At 37.4% G+C, this 18,140-nt stretch overlaps 3 protein-coding genes across 10 annotated transcripts in view; 1 reads left to right on the top strand and 2 right to left on the bottom strand.

Moving 5' to 3' along the window:
- The first annotated feature begins 243 nt into the window (after nt 1-243).
- Nucleotides 244-6,844, top strand: LOC114350994 (polynucleotide 5'-hydroxyl-kinase NOL9). The gene is made up of 6 exons (XM_028302006.1): nt 244-293; nt 411-2,100; nt 2,491-2,707; nt 3,832-4,314; nt 4,813-4,979; nt 5,715-6,844. Exons 2-6 carry the CDS (start codon nt 447-449, stop codon nt 5,969-5,971), a joined length of 2,778 nt encoding a protein of 925 aa, XP_028157807.1. The 5' UTR covers nt 244-293; nt 411-446; the 3' UTR covers nt 5,972-6,844.
- On the bottom strand, nt 6,314-7,819 carry Rho1 (ras-like GTP-binding protein Rho1). 2 transcript variants are annotated; one of them, XM_028302008.1, is made up of 2 exons: nt 7,685-7,819; nt 6,314-7,474 (listed from the first exon to the last, which is right to left on the bottom strand). In XM_028302008.1, the coding sequence occupies exon 2, from the start codon at nt 7,467-7,469 to the stop codon at nt 6,891-6,893; it is 579 nt and encodes a 192-aa protein (XP_028157809.1). In that variant the 5' UTR covers nt 7,470-7,474; nt 7,685-7,819; the 3' UTR covers nt 6,314-6,890. The 2 variants fall into 2 exon arrangements, with proteins under 2 accessions (XP_028157809.1, XP_028157808.1); XM_028302007.1 differs by having other exon boundaries at nt 7,605-7,788.
- Nucleotides 7,820-9,094: 1,275 nt separating this feature from the next.
- The window catches only part of LOC114350996 (Aldehyde dehydrogenase type III), a 30,866-nt gene continuing 21,820 nt past the window's right edge, over nt 9,095-18,140 (bottom strand). For 4 of the 7 annotated variants that reach the window (XM_028302012.1, XM_028302010.1, XM_028302014.1 and 1 more), the window contains exons 7-11: nt 17,594-17,797; nt 14,962-15,077; nt 12,350-12,485; nt 11,612-11,762; nt 9,095-9,736 (exon numbers count right to left, since the gene is read on the bottom strand). In XM_028302012.1, coding sequence (XP_028157813.1) covers nt 9,716-9,736; nt 11,612-11,762; nt 12,350-12,485; nt 14,962-15,077; nt 17,594-17,797 — 628 coding nt within the window. In that variant the 3' untranslated portion in view covers nt 9,095-9,715. Of the gene's footprint in view, nt 9,737-11,611; nt 11,763-12,349; nt 12,486-13,912; nt 14,029-14,961; nt 15,078-17,593; nt 17,798-18,140 lie in introns of all 7 variants that reach the window. The other 3 variants (XM_028302013.1, XM_028302011.1, XM_028302016.1) reach the window with 1 other exon arrangement.

Genomic DNA, 18,140 nt, shown 5'->3' with positions numbered 1-18,140 from the left:
TGCAGTAGAGAAACGATGTTACACCATGAATGAGAAATAGCAGAGCTGTTCTGTGCCCAACATGTTGAGGAGGTGATACGGCTGGCTGCTGCAGAAAAGCTGCATCAGCTTAAAATTTTAGTGCTCTGTCTGGAATGGAAGTGAACCAGCCTTTAATTAATTTCACTCGATATTTTTTAGCAAGCATGTAAATACTAGGTTCTTCATTTCCTGAGACAAAAATTAAAAGTTGAATATGTCAAATTGACACATGTCAAAGTCAACGTGGAAAATATCGATTTTGGTTTGTGGAGGTACCTGCCGCTTTTATTTAATTTAGAAAAACATCTTTATTAATACATAAACATGGACATAAAGACTATATTTTAAATCAAAAACTTATTCTCTAATTATATTTTATCAACTTTCAGGGTATCTAAGTACAAATTAATTGAGAAATCTTGAAAATGGACTTCTTCGAAAAAGCTCACATTGTAAAGAGAGATTCATCAAGAAAAGACCATAAATCAGAAGTGGCGGTGAAGAAACAGTTAAAACAGATGTTACATGGCTACAAGAAGAACGACAGTAATCTCATAAAGAGCTGTGAAGATACTTTTGACTCCAAAAGGTTTGAAGAGGATTCTAGTTCAGTAAGTGGTTTTTCGGACCTAAATCTCACTGATTCGAGTATTGAAATGGATGATAACAATGTGACGGTAGGTTCAGACAAAGAGGAAAAGAGTAGTCAGCATACCAAAAAGCTTCAGACAAATAAACCATCAACTTCTGATAAAAATATCAGTGACAATTCAATTGCTAGTCTAGATTCAATTTCTGACTTAAATGATGATATACAAACACTTTCTGACAATGTTTCCTTGGAGGTGACATTAGATTCATGCTCCATGACCAGTGATATGATATCGTTAGACACAAGTGTGGCAGAAAGCATAACAGAAAATGATTTTGACGAATCTGAGCCATTTGATGTAGATGGTTCATTAGCAAATAAGATTAAAGAAAAATTAGAGAAGGAAGGACTAATTAAAAAGAGGGGTAAAAAAAGAAAAATTGATAAGAATATTGATCATGACTTTGAAGAAATTAGAGAAGAGATGATTATTGACGAATTAGAAGACAGTTCAAGTGACAATGATAATGGGGCGAATATGTTGAAAGAAGCAAAGAAAAAAGTCTTGTCACATGACAGTAGCAATAGTGATGCTACCTCTGCAGATTTTGAATCAATATCTGCAACTGACATGGCTACACAAAGCCTTTATGATGTTCTTGGTGAATACAAACATCCCACCACAAAGAACCTTCCATCGGAATGCCAAAATCAGTGTTCAACTAATAATTCTGGCATTTTTTCTGTAGAAGATATGACCGTTGAGGACATACAGATAAACGAAGAAAACATGAACTCCCAATCATATTTCAGTTCTGATAATGAAGAACAGATGGACAAACTTGTAAATATTTCCGATAATGATACAAGTACACAACCACATTCTGAAACTACTAGCATTTGTGACACCACCCTGCTGTCTGAAGATACATCAGACAAAGATACGTCACTGAGAACAGTAGACGTTAGTCGTTTAAGCTCAATAAAAGTTTACTATGGACATTCCTGTTGTATTTTAGTATTGAAACATCCGGCAGAACTGTACATCCATGGCAAAGTAAAAGTAAAAGCTTTGGTAGGCACTATGGAAATACTCGGGCACACATTGACAGAGAAGCCATGTAATGTATATGCACCAAATTATAACTATGCGTATTGTCTGAAGACAGTTGAAAGTGAGAATATCTCCAGCGGTTTGTTCAGAAAATTGTCCTCCGAAGGTGTTTCTATTGCTGACTCTGAAGAGATAGTCACAGATCTAGGAACAAATGATGGTGTTGTGTGTTTAAAAAAGCTTTCTAGCCCTAAAATAGATTTTGTAGAAAACAACTTTAGTGCAGCGGATTTGTTCAATAAAATGGGGAAGCATGTGGACAACATGTTGAGGAAACCATCTCAAATTCTAGGCTGTTCCTTATATTTGACAAAACCATGGACAGTATTTGAAGAGATACCATGTTGGAAGCAAGCAGTTCATTGTGGTTCAGGTAATATAATTATTTTCTTAGAAAAGATTGATGATGAAAACTATCCTTAACCTTTTTTACTCAATAAATCAATATCCTCAGTAAAAATTATCATATAATTTCCTTGTTAGATGCCATTTGCACATTATAAGTAAATGCATATGATGATAATGCAAGAAAGGATTTTTTTCCTGGCGGCTTGGTGACTGGAATGAATGTTCTTTCAAAAATAATGAAAATATTCCATATAACTACTTCTTTATTATAATGTTACACAGTTACACTAAAGTATGAATCTGCTCTCAACATCTCTTCATCCTTCAGTGGTATGCCCTGGCTATTCTTCCAATCGATTACTAACTTTTATGACTTATGAGATTGCACTAACATATTGTAAAATATTATTTTCAGAGCCACAAAGTCGGGGTATAATGTGCGGCGGCAAAGGGCTCGGCAAGTCCACCTTTCTGCGGTTCTGCGTCAACCGCCTCCTGGGGCGGGGTCCCGTGCTGGTGGTAGACCTGGATCCTGGACAGGCGGAGTTCACGGTCGCCGGGAATATATCGGCTACAGTCGTGAATGAGCCACTGTTGGGACCTAACTTCACACATCTGAAGACTCCAGTCAAGTAAGACTGATTTGTAACATTCAAATATTCTTGCCATACTGGCGGATTATACAAGCGTTTTCAAAGCGGAGCGGCGACGCAATGAACACGCTGGCGCGGCGAACATATTCCGCCTAGAAACGCCGCCGCTCCGCTTTGAAAACGCTTGCAATCCGCCAGTGTGGCAGCTCACTAAGCCTACGCCAAAGCTATAATAATAATAAATATCCTTGGACATTTTACACTGCGCTTCTAGTCCCAAACTAAGCAAAGCTTGTACTATGGGTACTAGACAACGGATATAAACATACTTAAATACTTTTTTTTTGTAAATACATGCTTATTATACATAGAAAACAGCTCGCGCGATAGTTTGTGCAGCGCGGCGCGTGAAACGGGATTGCATGTGTGTGACGTGCCTACGTGGTGGCGGTACGTTTTAGCGCAGGCCCTATGCAACTATTCCCGTTGTCTCCTACCATTTTGTTCTCTTTCCTCTTTCTGTTGATGGAGAAAAACGTTTCTGGTTTCTGGAGGACATCGAAACTTTTGGTTGCGATATTTATTCAGAATCGGAGACAACTTCCGACTTGAAAGGAATTCGCGAAAACATCTGCTCTCAGCTGCTCAGCTAACGTAAGCATTACAAAAACGCGGTACACCTGTTAACAAGTCAGCTGCTAGATTCTTACACAAGTAGCAATCAAGTTCAAACTGATCATGATATTCACCTATGGCCTATGCGTAGGTAAACCGTGTTTCTTCTCCTATCTCCAGGGTATAGACCTAGTAAACCAGACTGACCTAATAAACAAATCTTCTGCATTGTAACATTCTCCAGCTACCTACTAAATCACTCGGGCATGGCGGTCACCGCAAATCCGTAGTGTCGCAAACCACAGGCCGCAGTTTTAAGTTATATTGACATTGTACGTGGTGAGCGCGAAGCTTGAGACATTTTTATGATATCGCCGAGCGAGCGAAGAATTCGATTATCTCGCAAGTCAACTAAGTTACAGTGTAAACACATCTTTAGTCTATACTGCCATCCGAGCTTTGACGCGTCTGTCGAGTCGTGGTTTACGATATTTACAAACCATATAAACTTTTAGCGATAAACGTTTTACATAACTTTCTTTTTCCAGGATGTTGAACTTAGGCATGATCAGCACAATGGACAACCCGAGACGTTACGCTGCGGCAGTGCACGACCTAATTAGACACTGCAACAACGACAAGCAATTGAAATCAATGCCCTGGATCGTCAACACAATGGGAATGTGCAACGCTATGGGCCTGAAATTAATCGCACTAGTCATCTTACAAGTACAACCTACATACCTATTGCAGATTGACCACCAAAACGCTAAAAAGAGATTCGAAACACATCTAAATCCACACAATGTTATGAAGCTATACGATGACCGATATAGACACGAATTCATTTTCAGAAATGTCCCAAACATGGGGCTCAATTATAAATTCATTTTAGCGAATCACGTAACGAATTCTGGAAAGAATAAAACCTCGGTGGCGCCCAGAGATGAAAGATATCTTAACTTTTTAGCGTATTTTGGTGAGATGTTAAAAACTCCAGACGCCACGTTATTGGGAATTACCCCCTTCGAGTAAGTACTTGCAGCATCAGCTATTCATAAATATCATTATAGTATGCATGGAGGCTGGTGACGTCATATTGCGTATTTTTCGAGCACTGTTTATTTTACTTCAGATCAAATGTAATAGGTTTTAAATCTAATAAGATCTTTGGAAGTATTCTGTTAAGATTCTTCTTCGATTCGTACTTTCTTAGTACTTAACTGCCTTAATTAAGAAAATAATATAAAACGACTTTTACTTATCAGTATCAGCACCGTTCGTTACATAGATCTGCAGACTGGTGACTAACAAGATAATGGTCCCTCCCGGAATCGAATGTGATTCACACTAATCGGCTCAGCGCGAATAATTAGTGTCATGTTTTGGTTGTGGTCAGTCGTCGAAAATATATGACGTCATTAACCAACCTAAAAAATAACTTTACGCAGATCTAAAGGCAAGAAGTCTTGTTTATGTTGCACGAAATCTATTTCTATTTATAAATAACGCCATGCTTTTTGTTTCAGGGTGAAATTGAGCGACCTACATATCGGATTGAATATAAAAATCACAAATGAAGCCGTGACGAAAGTTATAAATGGCAAAATAATAGCGCTGTGTCAACTGACGACACACGATAACAGTGGCAAGGTGTTTACCCTCCGAGATAAACCGCTCGTCTGCCACGGACATGGTATGTTCGCTTTATCTTTGCATAATGTATTATTCATAATTTAAAGATTAATCTGAATTAAATCATGAGTCGTCGATGAACATTAAAGAACATCCGCCCTACCCTTGATAACTTCTATGTATAAACATGAAAGTACAACATCAACATTATCTCTGCTGTTTGTGAAAAGTTAAACAAAAGTAGCCCTTATGGTTTTAAGCGTGACCTTTGATATGACGTATTTAGCACCTGTCCATAGCAAAAAAGAAGACTATCGTTAATTAGTCCTTTGTAAAATACAAGTCCCCTTTTGAATGACATTGAAATATTACTATTTGTGATGTCACAGATGAATCATACTCGTTTTGCCTACAGATAACCAACGTAACAGGCTTCCTCTAATGATGTCATCTATTAAAATGCAACAAGTGACCCATAAAATATTTCATTGATATAAGTTTTACATTCAACCTATTGATATTATCAAAATTATATTCATTGTTTGATATAAAAAGGATATTAATGTTATCAATGTCTCAGGGTCAAACAAAAACAAAGTGTTAATACATGCAAACAACTAGGTGACAGGCATTTTACCGTTAGTCGTTTCATGTGATCTTCCCAGAATTTATGTTGAATGCTAAAAGAAACTGTTGGGTAGTGTCGCAATGTGTTATCAATAAAATTGCTGCAATAAATACCTGATTAAATTTTGATAATGGTTATGGTTTCACTGTGGAATTTTTTACTTTTTAGGTCTTATAAGAGGCATCGACTTAGAAAAAGAAATGCTGTATGTACTGACACCAACTCCTATGGAAAAACTGGCTGTAGTGGATACTTTGGTGTATGCAGATTGGGTGCCAGAGCTAAGAGGTCAGGAAAAGCACCTGCCTGATGGAACTACTGTTCCATACCGAACAGATACCACATTCAAACAGAGGCAACTTATGTTTGCACCCAAACGGAGGTTCAATCCATTACAACTGCTGAAGATGTCAAGGAATTCCTAAATTGAAACGGTCAATGATTAGTTAATAAATTTGTAATTGGAATAGATCCAAAATATCTTAAATTATAAAAGGAAGTCTAATAATTATTTTATGTTAATCCATGTATATTTGAAAGATAATTTTGTACTTACAATACTAATAAAACATAACATAGATGATTGATTTTAACTTAAATATTTCCCCATCCTAAACACCTTTGATTTATAAATGCTGTATTAAAATTTTATAAAAGTCAAAAAGAGTCTAGAAAAGAATTGTTAAAACATGGGGTTCCTTTATTACTAATAAATTATATTATATCATGCAATATGGGAAGTTAAATTTCACACAAACAATAGATTACAATAAAACTGCCCTACAGAATCGTGATCAGTATCAGATGGACGTCTCAGAGACGCGTCTAGCTGACAGGCACTTAGCTGAGAATTGGGGCTCGCGCTCCATGTCAAATAAACATCACCTACACAATTTATACATAACTATTTTATTGAAAAAATTAAAATACAAAATACGAAACTAAACAAGTCTCAGGGAGACGACACTGGTCGAGGAATAATCTTTATATTGAAGAAATGCTAATCGGTTATATAACATGATAGTATAGCACGAAAATTCAGGTGGGCCCGCAGGTGAGGGGCCCACGCTCGCCCCCGACCATATTAGTTAAGGCATTTACGCTTACCCTTTATAGATATAATCTATAAAATATACAAGTACCAATTGTGAAAGTGTAACCACACGAATACTGCAATATAGTGGGTGTGCGTGCAACGCGCGCCGCGACGTCGCTGCAGCTGTCAGTATCGGGAGGAAGCACTGGCCGACGTCGCGACTGCTGCAGTCCGAGTCGTTACAAACTTAAGTTTTCAGGCAGTATGCGAACGATTCATAAATCAGAGTTCTCCCAACAACGGCACAATTACAGCAGAGAACACCTGGTCTTCTTCTTCTTCTTGACCTGTAGCGCGGCGCGGGTGGCCGTCTCGAACACCTCGCGCACGCCCTCCTTGCTCTTGGCGGAGCACTCGAGGTAGGCGAAGGCGTTGATCTTCTCCGCCATGGCGCGGCCCTCCTGGGGCTTCACGGGCTCCTGCTTCATCTTGCGGAGCTCGTTGATTGTGGCCGGGTCGTTGCGCAAATCCTTTTTGTTCCCCACTAGGATGATGGGCACGTTCGGGCAGAAGTGTTTCACCTCGGGCGTCCACTTCTCCGGGATGTTCTCGAGCGAGTCGGGCGAGTCCACCGAGAAGCACATGAGGATCACGTCGGTGTCCGGGTACGACAGCGGCCGCAGCCGGTCGTAGTCCTCCTGCCCGGCCGTGTCCCACAGTGCCAGCTCCACTTGTTTGCCATCCACTTCTATGTCGGCGACGTAATTCTCAAACACTGTCGGCACGTACACTTCCGGAAACTGATCCTTACTGAACACGATTAGGAGACATGTTTTACCACACGCACCGTCACCGACGATTACTAATTTTTTGCGTATCGCAGCCATCGGTCCTGTGAACAATACAACGCAAATAATTACGATGGTGTCGAGCGTCAACGCCTTTCATGACTTATAAATATGGCCGCCGTATAGGAATATGGGTAGGGAGTAGTCAGACAAGCCCTCAATGTGAATAAGCACCTGAACTAGCGGAAGAAGAACAGCACCACCACATAGTACCCTCACATGCGAGGGTGTTATTTATTATATTTTGTAGATACCTGAAGATTCTGGCTAATTTCTGCGGAATATTGGCTTATCGACACTTTTTTATTCGTCTTTGCTCATCACAAGCACTTTCGTTCATAAAATCAGACAGTGTTGCAGGGTTTAAAAAGTTGTCCAAGTGGTGACGAATCAAAGATTATTTTAGTGTGATCCAGTAAATAAATTTTAAGTTTATAATATAGAATTTAATGTTTTGTAACTTTAAAAGTACTTCTTACCTTAATGTTTTTGGGAAAATACCGTCAAAAATCAATTCTAGACAACTAAAAAGGATACCATTTTAAAAAAATATTTTGACATTTCTCTCCACCCGTTCGGATACACTTCAAAAATAAGTTGGAAGGAATTTTTATGATATTTTCAAGTCCCTCCAAGTTTTTAGCGAAATCAGGTAAAATATAATATTAAACTAATTTTGCAACAATGGTTACAGTGTATAATTTATTATTTCCAGTCAACCAAAATCTGCAGTAAAAATAATTTGGTATGCATGACGGCTCCATTATAAATTAAATACGCCTATTCGATGATCAATGCTATTAGAGAATCGTCAGGCGCTCCACTATACATTCCGCAGGTGGGTGGGTGGGTCTCGGCTAGGCGGCTTCGAATACAGAGCAAGCTTCGGTGTTATTGTATTGTCTGACCGGCATATTGTCCTTTAATCCTATATGCAGATTCTGTATTAAACTTAGATACAAAATGGTCTCAAGCACAATCAGCATCTTATAAAATTTGTAGTAAGGGGTCTATTTCATAGATTATTTAATGCGGAGACGAGGTATTGGGGAGTAACCTCCCCGTTGAATAGCTTGAGGTCTTGGTGACCTGTGATTTTTATTGTACATTGGTCATATAACTAAGATGCTGTCCAGTAGGCTCAGTTAGAGCACCCTCTGGCTGGCAACACATCAATCGTCATGCCTCGAACTGATTCCTCTAGAACGAAAATGACAATGGATTTTGCCGGATGTTTCCTTGTACCTCAGACTCGAGCCTTGAACTAGACCGAGAATCGAACCCGGGACCTCTTGCTTGCATAACTTCCACGAAAGAGTAAATAATCTAATAACATGAAGTAAACTATGCTTACATTGCACAACTCGTGTATAATCTTTAGTCATTCTTACATCCACAATATAGGCATTAGGCGTAAATAAATAAAAGAAGTTTTCTAAAATGTATAACTTTATTTTATAAAAACACTAAATTGTCCCCCTTAATACAATTCAACCCTTAAAAGTAAAATAGGAGTTCAACCTATTTACATTTTAAATATATCAAACAATTCTATAAACAAGCTATACAACTATGATTTGTTTTAAAATGGTTTTCATAATATTAAATTTCATCACAAATAAAATATTAATTACAATGCATTATCGTTTCTTTTTTGTTAAATACAAACATTTAGATAATAAATAAATAGGAATAACTTTATTATCCTCCATTGTTTTTCGTGACTTCAATTCTTTCCGATGAGCAGATTTATTTTTTAATTTGAACTAGACGGTACTTTGTCGATTTTACAAGGAGAAAAATATAAGAATAAAAAATATTATAAAATATGTTATAAAAAGAAATAATAACTTGCAGTGTGTAAAATATAATATTGTGCAAGAATTGTGTGATACCATGTAATTTGAAAATAATGCGATTTATATTTTATTCGTTTATTTTAATAATTAGGACCACCGATTTCCAAAGACAGCCCTGTATATCACAAAGTTAAATTAATTATAAAATTATTATTATAATCAAATCAGTGCTCAAAAATATAGAATGAGCTTAAGTTTCTAGCTGGTCTACATACAATTATATTAAACTTAAAACCACAAAAAAATAAATGCATAAAGAAATGTATAAAAACTCAGGTAAATATGAAAATATAGCACTTTTTAGAGAACAATAAACAATTTTTCACGATTTTGTTAATATGATAACAACATAGAGAACTTTTTCCAAAACATTAAGGCACCTATAAATACTTAACAATATTTTATCATTTTGATTCGGCCGATTCTTCACAATTCTTCTGATGTAGCCTGTAAAAAAAGCAAATTGTTAAATGTTAAATAACACGAATTTCTAAATGAGTTTACAGTCGTAACCAAACGGTTACGAAATTAAATCGGTCAGTAATATTAACTTCTTAGAGGCTGTGTTTAGCACCGTATTTATGACTATAATCTTGCTACATCGACTAAAATCTGGTCTGTGAGCACGTAGAATTATGTCCAATGACCCCAAGCTACCCATCCCTATCGCTCGCGTGTAATTATGTTGCTGTCGCGCTCGCACACTCACTGCGGACGCCCGTCGCACTGTCGCGACAGCAATATAATTACGCGCGAGCGATAAGGATGGGTAGCTTGGGGTCATTGGACAAAATTCTACGTGCTTACAGACCGGGCTTTAGGTACTACCTACACATCATGTTGACAACTACCCACTACTAATCAATAGGTAGATGGCGTCATATTTTTCCGATCTTTCAAAACCAGTTTCTTTGCTATTACCTGAGACTAGCGGAGTATTATTTATTATCTGAGATTAGGGGTGGAGTTTCGTAAAATCCGTTCTTAGTGAGCACCTACGTTCTAAAAGGAACCCCCATGCAAAATTTGAGACTCCTAGCACGTGTAGTTTCTGAGTTTTCGTGATGAGTGAGTGAGTCAGTCAACCTTTCGCTTCAACATCCCTACAGGTACCTAGTATTCTGTGTTGTGAGGTACTATGTGACTTAAAATTTTTCTAATCCTCCATTTTTGCAACATATTGGTCAATAGATTATTCGGCATGATTTTATACTGTAACTCAGTTTATCTTGTGAGTGTGAGTGTGATAGTAGAATAACATTATACATTTGTATGTTTTTTGTCTATGACTCCAGGTCATAGACAAAAACTCGTTAAAGAGAGAAAATTATTTCCAATAAGCATGGTTAAAAGTGAGCACTTTATACAATTGAAGTTAAAAATTTCTTGACCATAGCTGTAAGCAGCGAAATCTCAAAATATTTATAATATCCTAGTAACAATATTTGCTATGAACTTTTCTGCTAATGTCTGTCTTTTGTATGTCTAAAATGCTGGAATTTTAATATGCAGTTGATAGTTATTTGGCCATCTACCACAGCTTTTAAAATATTAAAAGTTTTATGTATTTTAAAGCAAATTCAAATAGAATCTGGTAATGTTCTGTGACTTTTTTATTTCATGAAAAATGGCTTTAACGATGGAAAGAATTTGGTTTAATTAATAAAACAACAGGATTAATTTTAACAAATGTATAATTTTTAAGATATTCATATTAAGCTTTGTTACATTTACTTAGATATTAAACTAAAATCTTAGCTACTACAAATTCCAATCATGTAATGCTTTAAAATACGTTTGTGATTAGAAAATTTTAGGGAGTTAGGTAATGTAGTTATTTTGGAAAATAAGCTTACATTTACAAGGTGACATAATCTATCTACTTTAAAATTACAGTAATATTAATATAGCAACATTTGAGCTACTAGCAGATAAAAGGTTACCAGTGGAAAAAATCCTATTCACAGGTAAATGTAAATGTCAGTGTGTAATGCTTTATTATTGTTTGCATTTAAGTAAGTAACACGTAAGTGTTTTTGGTCGTGCTACTCGTATTTTGTAATATTGTTGATAATTATCAGATCAAATAATTATATAAATATACCTATTTTCGGTAACTTTTTTTACATTTATGGCCAGACACAAATGCTTCGTTGAGAACATGAAAATAAATAAATAAATACCTATAGTCGCTAACTTACATTTTATGGCCAGTAACAAATGCACCATAGACAATATGAAAATAAATAAAGGCCTATCGTCGCTATTTTTTTGTGGCCAGATATAAATGCAACCAAAGAGTACGAGGTTTTACTTCTTTACCTTAGTCCAATAGAATATTCCGTAGCCCAGTCCGGCGCCGAGTGCGAAAGTCAGCAGGTACGGTAGACACTTAAGCGAGGGCCCGTGCATGGGCTTCATCATGCTGGTGATGAACTTAAGGTTGCCTTCCGTGTATGGAGGGTACCGGCCCCTGGAATTGGGAAAATAAGTCTTAATTTATGATATCAAATCGGTGTATTGTATAACAGATGTGAGCTGTAATTGGGTAGTAGACAGTTGACATCATTAATCAATAATTTCCAGACAAAACTTCTTGCAAACACCACAATCTCGCGACAATATCTAATTAGATTGTGTGGTAAAAGAACCTATCCTCACTCCGGTGTGTCAGAGGAAGGATTCTACTAGTGATGGGCCGACTATGGTCTTTGCNCTAGTCGGCGACTAGTCGGCCCATCTCTAGATTCTACCGATGTGACTTGCGGTCACCACACTCTTAGAAGGATTTTTATTTAAAACATCAATAAATCGTTTATAGAATAGAGTCAGCGTTTCTCAAACTTATGTGTTTGACTCCCTACTTCCTCTGTTGTGTAAAATGAAAATGCTTATGGGTCCTGTGGAACTCAATCTTACGTTGCTGTAACCCAGAATAGTACTAATAGTACTACGAGTATATTACTAAAGTACAGTATTTTATTGTTGCAATTCTCATATCTCTGGAAGATCATCAAGAATTTTGATACGTAAGTATATAATCTTGTTAAGATTACTTACGAAGCAAGTTTCTCTCCGATGGCAGCGAAGTTCTTGATCAAGCAGCTCTTTTTGTGCGTGAATGTGTCAAAAGTTTTTTTGCCGTGGTACGCGCCGATACCACTGTTGCCCACGCCACCAAATGGCAGCGTCTCCACTGAAATAATACAATTTATTTAATAAAACATGCTACATATTAGAAGATAAGAGTTAAAATACATTCATAGGTAATAGTAAAATGTTTTCTTTGTTAAAAATAGGAAGACGACAAAGAAATTGGTGAAAACAAGTTCACAGACAACAGACAGTACAGAAGTCATGGAAACATGTTTTTTTTACGAATTATAAGTAATATTATACTTAAAAAAATAGACAAAATGTCATGCTACATGCACCTTATGTAAATGTATAGAAGAAAATTAGGCATACATGGCAGGCAGCTTGTGCATGATAGATTGCATAATTAAAGGAGGCTGCAGTTGTTAAACATTGTTAAGCAGCTAATTTTAAAAACAGAGAGGCGAACAAATTGCGAATGTGCTAAATAGTGAGACTATTTCGACAAAATTCTGAAGAGACGCTTGCTTAATATACTTAATCTTACCATTCACTACCACAATTGTTAAGCAATTAAGTCGCTTGAATCTCGTACATCTATGCTCACTAAAGTGGGACTTTGAAAAACGTAAAGTGTGCGAGCCAAGCCAACCTGTCTTTTGCGTCCGTTAACAGCTGTTGCGGCCAAGTTTCACGTTTCGTAGGTCTGCGCTGACTAAAGGGGAACTTAGACAAAGTTTCAAGCAATAGTGTGTGCGAGCCTACCTCCCATGTCCATTACGTCGTCGTTGACACCTGTTGCGGCCAAGTTACCAGCCCTTGGTGTCCAGTGACGAGACCGGCCGGTTACTCGTCTTTCATTAGTCTATGTTGACTAGAAGGGAGAATAATTTTGTGTCCAAGCTATAAATCGTTTCTTCCACGAAGACGCCCCACCATTCTTCCGCTAATGTTTGAGTGTTATCGGTACACGCAAATTTATCCATGAGTGCACATGCACACTACAATAATGACGTTTGGAGCAAACTTCTCGCACCCCGCGCTTCCCTCGACCAAAAATTGGTGGGGCGCGCTTACGTGGATGAAATGATCGAGGATAGCAAACGTAAAGTGTGTGCGAGCCAACCTCCCATGTGCATCATGGTGTCGTTGACGCAGACGCCGCCGCTGCTGGTGTTGCTTGTGAGGCTGGAGACCACGCTACGAGAAAATGTCCTAACAAATGTAAAGAGTGTGCGAGCAACCTTCCATGTGCATCATAGTGTCATTGACAGTTGCAGTCAAATCCCCCGTCGCTCATTGGTCAGTTCTGAGAGGTGAAGGATTTTGACAAATGTAAAGCGAGTGTGAGCCACCCTTCCATGTCCATTACGTCGTCGTTGACTCCTGTTGCGGCCTAGTTACCAGTCCTTGGTGACCAGTGGCGAGACCGGCCGGTTACTCGTCTCTCGTTGGTCTGAGCTCACTAGAGGGGGGAATAATTTTGTGTCCAAGCTAATAGCAAACGTAAAGTGTGTGCGAGCCAACCTCCCATGTGCATCATGGTGTCGTTGACGCAGACGCCGCCGCTGCTGGTGTTGCTTGTGAGGCTGGAGACCACGCCCATGTTTTTCGCGAAGACATACAGCACTAGCGGCTTCTCTCTACAAAGCCGGACACCCCCACCACCGATTAGTTATACATAATTGAGATGCAGTTGCAGAAAGTGTTGGGAAGAATTGGAGATAAACAAAGCTTATTATTTACATGTTTACAGTAATGTCTTGAAAATTATGTAGATTCTTGAAGATATAATTCAGTGATTAATGTATCAATTCTATTCTTCAATATGTATTTAGGCCTTGCCCTTTATCGACATTTTTAAGTAATTTATACATCATTATGAATGTCGATGACATGTCGGTAGTTTCTGACAATTACTGTTATAAACATTTCTGCTCTGAGTCTAACAGACAGAGTTTATTTAATTAGTGAACTACGATTAAAAATTAATGTTAAACTAGAACTAAATATGTCAAGTAGAAACCATCACCAATACCACTGACCACCATACCCAACCATACCATAACCAACACCGTACCCATTAAGTAGAAATTCGAAGCTTATTGAAGGAAATAAAATGTGAATTAACCTAACCTTATAATGACCCTGCCCCATGGACTCTTTTTTGCAAAAACATTCAGTCGAAATAAACATTGTTTTGTGGACGACTTATTTCATACTTTATTATTTTTCAAGTTGTCAAATGTAAGTAAAGATTTAGCTTAGATAGTTTCATTTATTTTATTGCCTTCTAGACAGAATTCTATTAACTTCAACAACAATTCTTTTATCAAATTATATTTAAAGCCGTGGGGTTGGGACCCCATCGTTTGAGAATCGCTGACCTTATAAACAGATCATAAAGTCTGTTATAGATTGTATACTACAAGTGCTATAATGGCTAGAACTCTATGGTTAAATCTTTATTAAAAATATGTAATAACATTGACTTAACTTTGTTTACTTTCTTGTAATGTTTATCAAGACTGTAATGCGATTGCAAAGGAGTCGAATGATGATGTTGGAAACCTTACCGCCGTAAAACATAATAGTGTCGTTTATACCGACACTGCCTGAGCGGGTCTGTTCGGTAAACAGCTTTTGTATGCTGCGCTGTTTGCTGAACAGGTATAGCACTAATGGCAGTGGCCTGAAATGTCACGTTCACATAAAATCTGATAGCCTATAAGTACTTTATGCTTTTAGGACGCTGTTAGGACTGCCTCGGTATTGCAGTGCGTCGGAAATGTTTGCGCAAGCCCGTACGGACGGTTTTCAAGCTATAATACGCAAGAAAATAGCTTCTCTGCTAATAAGAGTGAGAGATAGTCACAACAGCATTCTAAAAACAGTAGCGGAGAGCTACAACTCTCCGATTATTATTAAAATTTTCCAAACTTAATTGTTTACTAACCCTAAGTAGTTTATAAGTAATGTACGTATTAATTGTAACTGTTACTAACACAAATATAGATTATTCTGGTCCGAAATAAATAAAATTTATTTATTTATACAATACAGTTATCGGGACTATTCCCACCTCTCGTTCCCACCGCTCCAACTCCTGTGTAGCCAGGATCTACAGCTTGACCACCATAAAAACCCAACCAATGAAGGTCAAGTTTGTCCCGGGGGAAAGTGAAACTGTTATTGGACCCGCAACGAAATTAATATAATCAGAAGAACATAGGAGTTCGAAATTAAGGTTCGACTTCCCTCTATTGCAAGGGATGACAGGTGACAAACAAAGGTTTAATAACCTTTAAGAAAATACATACAATACAGTTAACAGCCCATAATTTTTGTGGGAAGATAGCCTGTATTACAACGAGGTAATATGCCACCACGCGTGAAACGTCCACCCGAAAGGTCGACCGACGACCTCATAAAGGTAGCAGGCAGGAAGGCGCTGGATACAGGTCGCTACCAACCCAGCGATGTGGAAATCATTGGGAGGCCTACGTTCAGCAGTGAACGACCTGTGGCTGAAATGATAATGATGCTGATGGTGAAGACGCCACTAGGTGGACCGACGATCTGATGACTGGTCGTTGTGGAAATCCTTGGGGATGCCTTTGTCGAGCAGTGGACGTTATTTGGACGAAACGAACGAAGATCCCACTGTTTAACTCTCATATTAAGTTGTCGTCCGTACATTCAACAGCCATTTCCGTTGAAAAATCACCCTTATCATAACTACAGAAGACGCCATAGTATTTAGCTTGATGTACCGTCATCTTTACATGATAATGGTGACGGAATGTTGAAAGAATCTCAAGGATTTACTCAAAAAACCTTGTGACAAATTTCTCAAACGATACATTACTAAAAGTCACACTAAATTGATTCCTTAATAGTTCCCTTAAAAGAGATGTTCATCTGTAAAAACTATTTGAAATAAAATTACATGTTGTTACCGACAAGAAAAAAGTTTTTAACTGATTTTTTTGTAGAAAAATACCTTAACAGTAGTAGTTATAGAGGTGAAAACGGCCTGTACACGTTTATGTTTCATTTACAGTACTATGTATGTAAATGAAGGTCACGACTGATGTTAACTTCAGACACTAATTTAAATACTCATTCACATTGAAGGTATTTGTTTAAAATGCGCTCTTATGTGTATGTATGAAAATAATTTACAATTTCTGTAGAAGCAACTTTATTGTTTTGGCTAAGTGTAAAAAAATATTGGCCATGTTTCAAATAATATCTTGCCCTATATCAAGGCAATAGATCAGCTGGTATTGTGATGTACCAATGCAGTGTCAGCCTTATTGACCGAGACTACATTTAATTGGAAAAATGCCTTTGCCTATTCCATAAAAAAAAACAAAAAGTTGCCAGTTTTGTAAAAATTGTTAGTTGTGGATAAAAAAAAAGAAAAAAACAAAGTCCTTCACGTATGCTAATTGCCAATAGTAATAAATTAATATTTATTTTTAATTTACACAAAACCAAGATGAAGTAAGCAAAATAAACCCAATGACTTTAAAACACAATAAAAAAATTCACCCAATGGTTGGACGCAACATGAACGCAAAAAAACAATAGCAAAAGTTTGACAAACACTTTTTTGTACGTAACATTTGCGTTGCAACATTACGTTTTATGTGTATGTTGATGATGATTAAAATATTAATATAAATGTATCTTTTGCGTATCAAATATCTCATTAAGTATACCCCTTTTCATGGATGCCCTTTTCAAACAATGTATAGTCGGCAAAAAGTCTCTTCATTGCCGATCAGATATTAATATGTAAAAAGTTAGATGAGCCACTATTTAGAGTGAAACCAAGATTTTTTATTTAAAAAACTGACATGTCATCTTAAGAACATAAAAACAAGGTGTAGGAGAAAAGATGACAGAAATTCAACAGCAAAATGCAGACGTCTATTGTAAACTAGTGAATTTTTACGGAAAAGTCATGACCATCAGCTTGAAAAGTTTCCTTTTAGTAATTTTCGTAATTAAAAATACAGAGCGCCTTTTTTTTGCTTGGTAGGTATGCCGTGTTCCGTACTTTGAAGAATAATAACGTTCTGTTTTATATTATTGGGTTCACTGTTGAATTTTCCATCTTATCCCACCTTATAATAACTTCAAAAGGCTCATCTAACCGCGAAAAATGTTTGCAAAACTCAGCACACTTTCAAATCTTACCTTTCGTTGATGAATTTGATGGCCTCATACGCGTCAGCCACCGGGACAATGGGCAGAAGTGGCCCAAATATTTCGTCCTCCATGATCTTGTCAGAGGGAGACACATTGGCCAGGATGGTCGGTTCAATGAACTTGTCTTTGGCGTCGTAGTTGCCACCGACAACTACTTTGCTTTTGTTCGCGTCGAGGACCGCTTGGATTCGACTGGAAGGGAATAAGGTTCATTTTGTTTTTTTTCTTATGATATTTTATAATTTATTGTGACACAAAATAATTATAAATTGACTAAACTTTCAAAATCTACTTAATTAAAATTCCGCAAGAAGTTATTTAGCAATGTTTACAGACAATGTTTTTAGTGACGTGTTCTGTTTAGTTCTTTTACAAGAAGGCTGCGTTAGAGCGCTTGTAGACGTCCGTTTTTTCACCGGACGACGGACCGTCAGAAAACGGATATCCTTTGTTTGCTGTCAATTTTCTCGCCGGACCTATGTCCGATGCATGTGCACACGTTCATTATAAACCATACGCCACCGCTAAATCCGGT

Source organism: Ostrinia furnacalis, unplaced genomic scaffold (assembly GCF_004193835.3).
Source record: "Ostrinia furnacalis isolate ACB-3 unplaced genomic scaffold, ASM419383v2 OfSCF1066, whole genome shotgun sequence".
Lineage (NCBI taxonomy): Eukaryota > Metazoa > Arthropoda > Insecta > Lepidoptera > Crambidae > Ostrinia > Ostrinia furnacalis.
Note: the sequence above shows the minus strand (reverse complement) of the source record. Positions and strands in the feature narration are given on the sequence as shown.

Coding starts and splice junctions, on each gene's coding strand:
- LOC114350994 (XM_028302006.1), top strand. CDS start 447: ATGGACTTCTTCGAAAAAGCTCACATTGTAAAGAGAGATTCATCAAGA. Junction 2,101..2,490: donor AGCAGTTCATTGTGGTTCAG/GTAATATAATTA, acceptor TATTATTTTCAG/AGCCACAAAGTCGGGGTATA. Junction 2,708..3,831: donor CATCTGAAGACTCCAGTCAA/GTAAGACTGATT, acceptor TTCTTTTTCCAG/GATGTTGAACTTAGGCATGA.
- Rho1 (XM_028302007.1), bottom strand. CDS start 7,638: ATGTGGTGGTGCTGTTCTTCTTCCGCTAGTTCAG. Junction 7,475..7,604: donor TTCTTCTTCCGCTAGTTCAG/GTGCTTATTCAC, acceptor TATTGTTCACAG/GACCGATGGCTGCGATACGC.